This window comes from Panicum hallii, chromosome 5, assembly GCF_002211085.1.
Source record: "Panicum hallii strain FIL2 chromosome 5, PHallii_v3.1, whole genome shotgun sequence".
Taxonomy (NCBI): domain Eukaryota; kingdom Viridiplantae; phylum Streptophyta; class Magnoliopsida; order Poales; family Poaceae; genus Panicum; species Panicum hallii.
In genome coordinates this window covers 56,160,810-56,172,414 of record NC_038046.1, presented here as the reverse complement: position 1 = coordinate 56,172,414, position 11,605 = coordinate 56,160,810, and the positions used below count along the sequence as shown (strand labels likewise).

At 50.1% G+C, this 11,605-nt stretch overlaps 1 protein-coding gene across 1 annotated transcript; it reads right to left on the bottom strand.

Annotated features, from left to right (window-relative positions):
• Positions 1-136: 136 nt before the first annotated feature.
• LOC112892194 (ABC transporter C family member 3-like) lies at positions 137-6,741 on the bottom strand. The gene is made up of 10 exons (XM_025959320.1): positions 3,673-6,741; positions 3,487-3,573; positions 2,785-3,411; positions 2,528-2,692; positions 2,159-2,453; positions 1,841-2,055; positions 1,329-1,634; positions 1,163-1,226; positions 808-1,047; positions 137-711 (listed from the first exon to the last, which is right to left on the bottom strand). Exons 1-10 carry the CDS (start codon positions 6,085-6,087, stop codon positions 608-610), a joined length of 4,518 nt encoding a protein of 1,505 aa, XP_025815105.1. The 5' UTR covers positions 6,088-6,741; the 3' UTR covers positions 137-607.
• Positions 6,742-11,605: the final 4,864 nt, after the last annotated feature.

Here is an 11,605-nt window from a genome sequence, read left to right as displayed (position 1 = left end):
GGGGCCTTGTTGAAAGCTACACGGCGGCTCATTCCCCGTATTTCCTGCACGCTTGCTCTCATCACGGCCTTGCAGAAAGAATCATCACGGCCTTCCAGAAAGAATGCTGTAGCCAGGAGCAATAACAACAGATGTGTTTCCTTCACCAACCTGCAGACGCTTAACTATTTTATTCGACCATCAAAATATTGGATTACAATAATATCTGAAACATTCCCGGGCTGTGTTAGTCCGAAGTCGGAGCACATGATGCCCTGGGCTCGGTTCTTTCTCTAATGTTCAGAGAGAGAACTGTATGTCCTAGATTGCTCAGACATGAACAACACTACTTCCATCCCCTTTCTGACCACCTGACCACACCCTTCCTGAACCTCCTGAAGTCCTGAACCCTCAACGTCACAGCAATTAGGTTGGCCTTAGCTCCGCATTAGCACTAACGCGACCGGTATTAAATTTTTCGGCATCATCAACGAGTCAGCCTGCCTGCCTGCCTACCTGGCCGGCGGCCAGTAAACAATCCGCCGGCATGGTCGGCGAGTCAGCCCTTGCCACCCTCAACGGCGCGGGGGAAAGCGGCACGAAGCCTTTTTTTCCCGCCCGATGCGGGCTACGTGCGCGTCGATCTCATCGTGTATTCCGCGACGAGCTTTGCGAACAGCGACGACTTGTCCTCCAGCAGCCTGGCCGGCGTGTCGCGCTCCACGGCCACACCTGTGCAAACGGCAGCCGCGGCGTCAGGCCACACGCCTCGCAACAGAAGCGCGGACGTGGCGTTAAGAGAAGTTTTAGAGGTTTGTGGGTGCTAACCGTTGTCGAGGAGCAGGACCATGTCGCTGTCGAGGACGGACGTGATCCTGTGCGCGATCGTGATGACCGTCGCCTCGGAGAACTGCTGCCGGAGCGTCTTCTGGATCAGGTTGTCCGTTGCGGTGTCCACCGAGGCGGTGGCTTCGTCCAGGACGAGGATTTTGCTCCGTTTCAGGATTACCCTACCAAGGCACACAAGCTGACGCTGACCCACGCTCCAGTTCTCGCCGTTCTCTATCACTGCAAGGAAAGTTCAGAATATTACCCAGAACATGTGAGCTTTCTGCATTTTTGGAAAAATGGTACTAGGGGAAAAGGGATTATGCATGGAAGAAATGAACAAGTGGAATCGGACCTGGCGAGTCAAGCTTCAGCTCCTTCTTCCTAACCTCATCACCTAGCTGGCAGCAATCCAAGGCCTGTAATTGAAGAGTAGCAAATGGATGTTGCAACTTAGCTAAAAGTTGTTGTGGGAGTGTAAAAAACTGACAAGCGATGAAGCATGTGAAAGTTGAAATTACCTCCCAGATTTGATCGTCGGTGTACTCCCCAAGAGGGTCAAGGTTACTTCTCACAGTACCTTCAAACATGGTTGGTTCTTGAGGGATGATGCTCAGTCTAGATCTCAGATCGTGCAGACCAATGGTGCAAATGTCTACGCCATCTATTAGTATCTGGCCGATAGTTGGGTCAACGATACGGAAAAGGGCCTGTATGAGGGTTGATTTGCCACTTCCTGTTCTTCCAACAATACCAGTCTTCAGGCCTCCAGGGAAGGTGACTGTAAGTCCCTTGAGAACAAATGGCAGCTGTGGGGCATATTTCACCTGCGTCAAATTAGACGTTAACAGTGTGTTCCACCCAAAATATGATTATACTTTGATCTTTTTTAATTAATATTGTGACTTGTGTAGATGTATTGATGAGAGCATTATTATTTTCTTTCCAGACTTGATTTCTATGAGTTCATTAACAATGAAAAATCATGCAGCTTCTTCAGCTCAACATTGTGATGTAGGAAAAGGGGATTTACATGCAGGTCACGGAGCTGAATTTCTCCTTGAGTTGGCCAGTCGTGAGCCAACTTATCTTCTGACATGGAAAGAGGGGGCTCTTCAGGAATGCTAATATATTGCAGCATTCTCTCTACTGATATAATCTTGTTCTCCAAATTACACATGTTCCATACGACCCATGCTTGGAGCGTGTTCAGGTTAAGCCCATATGTGACTGCAAGACCAGCAATCCCTGAAGGTAGGACGCAATGTTAGTTACAAGCTGACCTCAACTCAGACCATTTTTATCAACCATTGAGTGCAATAAAAGAAACTGTTCAGAATTAATGTGATACCTGGATCGATGATACCGGGTGGCAGATTGATCAAAAATATCAAAGAGAAGGCAAATGTAAGAGATGACAGCACATCCAGGCGAAAGCAAAGCCACTCCCTCGCTCCAGCATTGTAGAATTTCGGTCGAGAATAGGCATCCATTAGATGGCTATTGGCTGTTACAAACTGATTTTCCTTGCTGAAACTTCTGATGGTAGTTGATCCTGTTATCGATTCTGCAAAATGCTGTATGATAGGAGCTTTGCAAACACCTACTAGCCTTTGCAGCTCCCTGGCTGTATCAATGTAGTATCGCTGCAAAAAGGCATGAGTAATTAGATACATATAACCGTGCAGTTCTACAAGGAGGATAAAATGGGCAAAAGTACCTGATACCAGAAACATGCTGCAACTACTGGAATGAAAACAACAAAGACCTGCCATGCAACCTGAGACATCACAGCAATAATTCCAACAAGTTGTATGCTAGCAAATGCAACAGAGCCCATCTGGTAAGCGATGCTGGTGTCCACTTCGCTTTGATCAGTTGAAGCCTGAAAAGTTTTGAATCCAAGCCCATGTGTTAGCATGGTCCTAAGAAACAAAAGGTTCAACCTAAGAAATTTGTCACATGCAGATTACTTACTCTATTCAAGATGCGCCCACTCGGAGTGGAATCAAAGAATGACATAGGAGCTCTAAATATGGACATGTGCATCTTGTTGAATAACAGAGTTGCTGTCTTGTATGAAGCTGTTACAAGAAACAGCGCTCTTAAGAGGACGCAAAACGAGCTTCCAACGGCTAACGTGATATAGACATATATCAGTGTTGACATGCTCACTGGAGGCTCAACGTCCTTTGAAACGGGTGCAGCCCAAGCCATCCAGTAATTGCTCCCAATTTGAAGTACCTGGAAAAGTATCTGCGCAAGCAACACGAACGGAACAAGAGCTCCCTTATAAGCTAAGGTGAGGTACTTCCAGTAGACCCAAAATCCAACTTTGCCTTTCTCCCTTTCTTCTTCCTGCACCAGCTGTCCACTCTGATTGTTCCCTTCGTTCTGTTTATCTTTCTTCTCGGCCGATGATAGTGATTTGGTCAGCTTTGCTGTGCCTCTCGAAGAGGTCTCATTGCTTCCATCCGCGGCATCAATCTCGTCCAATGCCGTCAGAGCATCCTTGTGAGCACCAACCAGCTCCATGAACTCTTCCCCTGAACCAAGTATATCATTGTATTTGCCTGCTTGTGCTACTCTCCCATCTTTCATGACCTACATTACGATCCTAGTAAGGAGACACATCTTATTGCAATCAATATCCATAAAAAATGCCAATAAAATTATCACCAGAATGAGATCAGCTGCTGGTAGAAATTCAATCTGATGCGTAACATAAACTACTGTTTTTGAAGCCAAAGCCCCAAGCAAGCATTCCTGCAATATAAGCAGGTAACAGACTTAGTAGTGTGGTTAGAAACTTCTACTGAACATAGAAGATGGAGCTTAACTGCTTAAGTATAATGAATCACGTACCTTGAAAAGGTGGGATCCTGTATGAGCATCAACTGCACTGAATGGATCATCAAACAAATAGATGTCTGCTTCCTGATACAAAGCGCGGGCTATCTGAATCCTTTGCTTCTGCCCGCCACTAAGGTTGATTCCTCGCTCTCCGATGACAGTCTGGTCACCGAATGGCAAAATTTCCAAGTCTTTCTTCAGTGAGCACGACTCAAGGACCCTTTCATACTTCTCATTATCCATCTCCTTGCCAAACAGTATGTTGTCCTGTATTTTGCCGCTCTGTATCCATGCTGACTGGCTGACATATGCCGTCGTCCCACAAATCTTAACCTCTCCTGATAACTTTGGAATCTCGCCGAGAATGCAAGACAGCAAGCTCGATTTGCCGGAGCCAACTGTCCCACAAACTGCAATTAGCATGCCTTGTCGAGCTTGGAAATTCAGGTCCTTCAGCGTTGGCAATTGTGGTGATGCCTCCCAGGAGAAGCACCCGTTCCTGACCTCAATTGCAACATCTGAGCTCCCACTTGGCAGCCTCTGCACAGCATCAGTGGGCAGCTCCTCCAGACATAGGAAGGATGCTATCCTGTCAAGAGACACCTTGGTCTGAATCACCATTGAAATCGTGTCAGGAAGGCTGTATATTGGTTCCTGCAGCACGCGGAATGTGGCCAGTGCAGATAGCACTTTCCCCGACTCCAATGGGATCCCCATGAGCATGCAAGCCCCAAAAGTCACCACAGCAACAAAGGTAGGAGCTCCCCAGAACACGAAAGTGACCAAAGTGGATGTGTAGAGGTATTTCTTCAGCCAATTTGTCTCTGTCTTCCTCAGCTCATTGATCTTGGACAAGAACTTCATCTCCCACCCTTGCAGCTTCAGAATCCGCATGTTGCGCAGGATCTCGGACGTTGCCTTCATCCTGACATCCTTGCAGTCCATCAGCTTCTGCTGGAACTTCTCCTGCATTTGCCCCGGAGGCACATTGGCAAGCATGACGACCACGGTGGCGCCGAGCGCGGCGAGCGAAGCGAGCCCGAGGGTGGAGTACAGGATGAACAGCGCCATGCCGACTTGCAAGGGTACCAGCCACAGGTCGTGCATGTACCATGAGAAGATCCCCACGCGGTCGGCGTCGACGCTGATGATGTTGATCATCTCACCGCTGGTTCGGCTCTGCCTCGACTGGCTTGACAGCGCGAGCCCCTTCTGGTACACGACGGCAACAAGCGCAGACCGCGCGCGTATCCCGGCCTGCTGCAGCCGGAAGAACCAGTGGCGCTGCGACAGGCACTCGAACACCTTGGCGACGATGAAGGCGAGGGCAAGGAGCTGCCCCTTGCTCGCGTACCTCTCGTCGCCGTTGAGGTACTGCACCAGGGAGTCGATGAGGTAGGGGCCGACGTAGGTGGCGACGTTGTAGACCAGCGTGTAGAACGCGGTCACCGCGACGTGCCACGACACGGTGCGCACTAGGGCCTTGGTGAGCTTGAACGCCGTGACGGCCTTCCGGCGGGAGCCGGAGACGTCGCCGGCGACCGCCTCGAGGTTGGCCTCGAACGTCGGGAGCAGGCCGGCCACGCTGTCGCCAGGGTCGAGGCCCGGCACGTCATCAAGGCAGAGTGTCTTCTTGTGGCCGACGGCGAGCAGGGGCCCCATCCACGAGAAGGTGAGCATGCTGAGGAAGCCGGCGCCGGTGAACTTGGACGCCTCCGCGGCGCTGTGGCCACTCTCGACCGCCGTCGCCGTCCCATGCGCGTCGTTCAGCAGAGGCTCCTCGGCCGCAGAGCCGCCTCCCTCCCTCCCGCCTAAGAACCCGGCGCAGAGCAGAACCGCGGCCGCGACAACCGAGACGGCATCTAGCGCCCACGAGCGCGCGGGCACGGAAAGCCCGCCGAGGGTCGTCGCCACGTGGGCGGCGGCGGCGAGCACGGAGAGCAGCAGGAAGAGCGCCCACCAGAGCCTGAGCGGCGCCGGGAAACGCTCCTCTCGCCGCCGCCCGAATCCGAACTGGATGTACGCCGCCAGCAGCAGCCACGCCACCGCGCGCGCGGCCGCGTCCGCCAGCTCGACCGCCGCGTCGCGCGACCATCCGGCGCCCGCGCCCAGGTAGCACGCGTACGCCGCGAGCAGCGCGTCGAACGCCGCCAGCGCCCACGTGGCGCAGGCCGCGGCGCCGTAGCAGCGGAACGCGCCCCGCACACCGCGGCGTGGGGAGGCGCCGCCCCCGTCCTTGGCGGCGGCGCGGCCACCGCCGCGGAGGAGCAGTCGGCCCGCGACGGCGAGCGCGAGGATGACGTGGGCCCCAGCGCCCACGCCGTGGATGAAGAGCGGCTGCCGCAGGAAGGAGACATCGAAGAGGAGGGGCCCGGGCCCCTCGCCCGACGCCGCCATCGCGGCCGCCGCGGCCGTGGACGCGGGCATCTATGCGGGTGGGGGGGGGGTGCGGCGAGTGGCTCAGCCGAGTGAGGTGGAGGGCGGGGCAGGCGAGGGGCTTATATAGGCGACACACGTCGCCGCGTGCACCCGCGACGCCGCCGCGCGGTGGCGGCAGTCAAAGGCTGCTGCCCCGCGCCCGGCCCCCTCGGCTCGGCTCCGGCTCCTTGGACTGCAAGACACCGTCACGCCCACCCCCACCCACGGGGAGGAATCGAACGGCGCGCGCGTGCCCGGGGCCCGACGGCGGAGCGGACCGACCGGTTTGCCGCGGCGGCAGAGAAAAGGGATTAGGGGATCTCCCGGCTCCGAAAACCTCTCGTAATGACGCGGGGCGATGCGTTTATAGCTTAGTTTAGACGAAGATTACAGGGGAAGATGGTTAATCTCGAGGGCTGTTGGATTTGTCTCCTCTCGTCTCGTCCCCCGGCCCGGGCGGAGAGATCTTGTGCGCGCTCCCTCCAAAAATTATGCGTGCGCGTGGGCCGAGAGGGGGCAGTTGAGATTGGCGGTTCACGGGGGCGATGTCGCCTGCGCACGGTGCAGGCGCGCGGCCGTGATCTCTGTTCGAACAAACCATGTTCAGATGTCAAGACCAAAACTGGACGCTGCACACGACGCCACACGTGTAAACGATAAGCAGCCGGTGGTTGATGCGTGGTGGAATCAGCTTGAATGGATTCAGAGAAGTGCCGGATTTAAGGACGTCAGTGGGGTTGGGCACTTGAAACCTGCATTCCTGGTGTTCAAAATGGCCACTGGGTGTGTTCGTTTCTTACCTTCTAACTTTTAGACCCATCACATCAAAGAGAATCTTATCATTTAGAAATATTAAATAAAGTCTAATTACAAAACTTTTTGCACAGATGGATGCTAATTCACGAGAGAAATTTAATGAGCCTAATTAATCCATAATTTGCTACAATGATGCTATAGTAATCATCCGCTAATCATGGATTAATATACCTCATTAGATTCGTCTCGCGAATTAGCCCTGGGGTTCTGCAATTAGTTTTATAATTAGACTTTATTTAATACTTCTAAATGATAAGATTCTATTTGATGTGACCTCTCTAAACTTTAGACCCCAAGAAACGAACACACCTAGCATCTATGAATGATGGATCCATGATGAACTGATGATGATGTTGATACAATGGTAGTGCATGCCACCAAAGTCCCCATTTCTTTTCGGGGTAGCTTTGAAGTAGTGGTGGAGGGGCCCCAAGCCCCCAAGGCCCCAGCTCGGCAGCTCCCATCCCCAACAGGCAACATCCCTCCTCCACTGGTCAGTCTGCACGTACTTTTCTGCCGATCTGCTTTCCTCTCGGGATTCCGTGTAGGTGCCATGCATTTTTTGCTAGCTGCCGAAAGCCGGTGCGGCGAGGACTTGTCAAGTCACAAAAATCTGGCGCCACGAAAAATGCTCATCGGCCGGTGACGAACCAGAGATGGATGCCCGGCCTCTCTGGTGCATCTATCTCTACGTTGCATTGCGTCATCGGTCGTAATTTGGAATCTTCAGAGAAAAATAATTTTATTTTGGAATTTTCAAAGGGAAATGATTTTATCTTGGATTTATTATTTAATTAGTGCTGATAGCCAGTTTATGTTTCTTTGAAAGTTCTAATCTAGTTATCAGTGTACTAGTACCTCCTAGGCTCCTAGTAGCTAGGCTCGATATGAGCTCGGTTAATTACTGGACGATCCGTCACTCCATCAGCGTTGACCGGTGACTGGTGACGAGAGTCCTGGTGCTCCTAATAATTGATCGGCGTGCGTGCGCCGCTGCTTGGCCGCCAAGCCATCGCGGCGCCCTCACGCCGACGAGCCGGGTCGATGGGTTGCGATCGCGAGATGGCGATCGCCGATCGGTCTTCTTCGCAGAAGCTGCCTCGCTTTATTATTATCTCTAGCGCTGATGGGTGCGTGCGTGCGTGCGTGGCTGCCTCGCTTGGCGCTTTTCCGGCGGCGTATCCGCGCCACGTATGGTGCCTTTAGACTATTATTACTACTCGCTCGGTGGCCCACGCTGACGCACCCCGACCGGCCGTCCATTCCGGCCGCCGGCTCGACGGCGACGGCGAGGACAGAGGAGAATTGGGGGGCAAGGAACCGTTGGAGTCCAACACCAACAGGCAACAGAGCTAGCGAGTCTTTTCCTCGGCTAGTGCACGTCCTCGTTTCCTCGTCTCGAGATTAAAGCGAACCGTCTCTATCCATCGTCGATGCAAGTGTCTCTCCAGCTCCCAAGTGGGTTTTCTGTCTTTGCACTATTTTAGCTTCTTCTGGACTTTAATTATCGCTACGTAAAAATCTCGGATCATAAATTTCGCTGTGACAATGACATGAGGTTGGAAACAATCCGAAAGGCCAAAACTATTTCCAATCTCATAGTTTTCCTCCCTAGAAAACGAAATGGGGACTAGTTGTCCCCCCGGTGTTTCCCTAAAGAAAACGAAACCAAATACGGCATGGATTGTTGGAAATGAATACGGCGTCGATATTATTGGAAAATTGAGGACGAAACAATCGGATTGAAAGCGCCTCAATATCGGTTGGGAATCAATAATTCTTAGCAGAATCACGAAACTGTAGCATCACACCATCCATAAGAACAACCAAAATTGGCTGGTATTTCATATGCCACATATATCAACACGGAGGAGCCCGGTTAAATCTGACGGCCATGGCTAGCTCTTGACCCCCACGAAGCTAGGAGGCGGAAGAGGAACTGAGTCACCGTAGCCCTGGGGTGATTCTGAAATCTTTTGGACAGCACATTTAAGTCAAATGGAGGAGATGATAAGGCTCTATAAAAATATAAAAAAATACAAGCTCACATATTATTAGCCGTTGCCATTTCTACTCTAAATAGCCAAAACTTTGAAAACTAGCCTCGGTATATGGGTTTTTTCTTTTTTTGTAGATGGGGTTTTGAAAACTAGCGTAACATTATCGGAACTACTCTCTCCGTTCCAAAATGTAAGTTTATTATAGTTTTTCTATATTCATAAAGTTTGATATGCATCTAGATGCGAGCCTCTGTTCCAAAATATAGTTTGTTTTGGTTTTTCTAATTTTATAGACTTTGATATGCATCTAGATGCGAGCATCCGTTCCAAAATATAGTTCATTTTGACTTTTCTACATCCATAGATTTCGATATGCATCTAGATGCGATATGCAAAGTTTGGTTTTTCTACATTCATAGATGCATATCAAAGTTTATGAATGTAGAAAACCCAAAACGAACTGCATTTTGAAACGGAGGCTCCTATCTAGATGTATATCAAAGTCTATGAATCTAGAAAAAAAATAAAACGAACTATATTTTGGAAAGGAGCGAGTAGTGTTATACTCCAACAACAGTTTCCGAGAATTCTCATGTACTGTTTAGAGACAGACTATACTATTGGAGAGGCTAACGCTATTTCGTCTTGGAAGGAGGTGCTCGTCGTCAAGCTGGATCATAGTGGAGTAGCCAGAGGGAGAGATTAACCAACGAGTACCACCACGCCATCAGCCTGCATCTCCTTGCGCAATGCGAGAACGTTTTGTCTCGGGCCATTTTCTCCCTCGCAGCTCGCAGGTCGCCAGGGCCGTGCACGTGCATAGACGACTAGACAACAGAGGGTGCAGCGCCGGCTAACGGCGGCCGTGGCTCCATGCGGCGCGGTCACCCACCCTGCCGGGTCGCGTCGCGTCGCGTCGGCGTCGGGCCACCGCTCGCCCCGGCGTGCGACACCGCGAGCATTTTGTCCCGTCCCGCGCTTGCGCTCGGAGGAGTCGCCCACGGCGGGCCCCGGGCGTGGTGGGGCGGTGCGGCGCGGGCACTTGACATTTGCGCGCGGGGTATGCAGGGCGCGATGCGGAGACGACGGCCCACGCAGCCCAACACGGGAGGGTAATATGGCCCTGTCGGTACTCGGTAGGCCCCTTTTCCTACTGGGCCGCTCGTAAAGTGTTTGGGCCACAATCCAAATGTCCAACGTGTTGTTGTTCAGCTTTGATATGGGCCGCAATGCGTCCGCCAGAGACGAGAGAGTCCGCCAGGCTAAAAGAAACGAAGTGCACACAGCACACTGCGGAGAGATGGTTCTTGGAGAATCTTAAAGAGAGAGATAGAGAGAGAGAGAGAGATGGTTCTTGGAGCGCCTGAGAAAGTGGCGCGTGCTTCATCAGCCTTCAGCGGTCAAGCGCGTGCTGGTGCTGCGATGCAAAGGTCGAGTCATTTGCTTGCGTCAAAAACGGGAGTAGAAATATGCCTTTGCGTGCGTGGGAAACAGAGAGCACACTGCCGGCGGTCAGCTAGCAAGTGATCGGGAAAAAGGCTAAGGGGTTGATTGGTTCCCGGTTTTATTTTAAACCCATCACATCGGATATTGGATGCTAATTAAAAGTATTAAATATAATGATAATATAAATTTTATAATTCTAGATTTATTCGCGAGACGAATCTATCTAATTAGTCAGTGATTAGTCCATATGATGCTATAATAAATATATGCTAATTATAAACTAATTAGACTTAATAGATTCGTCTAGTGAATAAATCCTAGGCTCATGTTTTATAATTAGTTTATATTTAGTCTAATCGAAATCTTCCATATAACAGAACTTAAAATAAATCTAGAAACTAAATACCTAAAGTATGTGAAAGCGTCGGACTTAGTTACATTTTGGACGCATACACAGTCTATAGGTTTAGCTCGTGGTTTTATACTTGTGGGATCTACTTAGTTACGTGGCTAGTATTAAACTTAGTTTTTTTTCATTCATATTTTTTTTAAAAATGACATAATATCTAATATGTGTAGATTTGCAACTTGATTGATGCTATTAGAGCATCTCCAATAGATTATTCATACCTCGCACTCAAAACACATACTCTATCCATTATCAATAACTATTTTTGTATTTTTGGTAATGGTTGTTGCAGCAGACTACCAAAATTTAATCACCAAGAATAGAGTAGAGGGATAAATCCTCCATTTAGGGTGGAGGGAGGTGTGTTTTGGTGATTGCCAAAGAATTTTAGATATTGGAGATTGTATTGGCAATCTGCTGGGCTCCTCCAATTACCATAATATCAATTTTTTAGTATTTCGGAGAGGGATGAGTAATCTGCTGGAGATGCTTTTAGTCTTGTTATGTAAAATTATTATTATTGATTCTTATAAATATTATCAAAGTATTATATATTTATATTGGGAACCATACTAGTGTCTACAACTCTACATTTGAGTGAACAATAAGTATTTTGTCCTTAGATGATTTGAATTTTTTTTAATTAGCCAGGAGCACTAGCCAGATTGCCCGGACGGGCTGCCTGCACACCTGCAGCGCAAGCCATCCGAGCTACGTTCGGTTCTCATGATTTGAATCAACTCACCAAAGGCCAAAAAAGGACCAGCTTTGTTTGTAGAGGAGCAAGACATACATATACAGGGAGAAGGAAGTCTTGATTTAATGGTTGCTCGCCTTGTCCCTAGAAAGAGAGGCT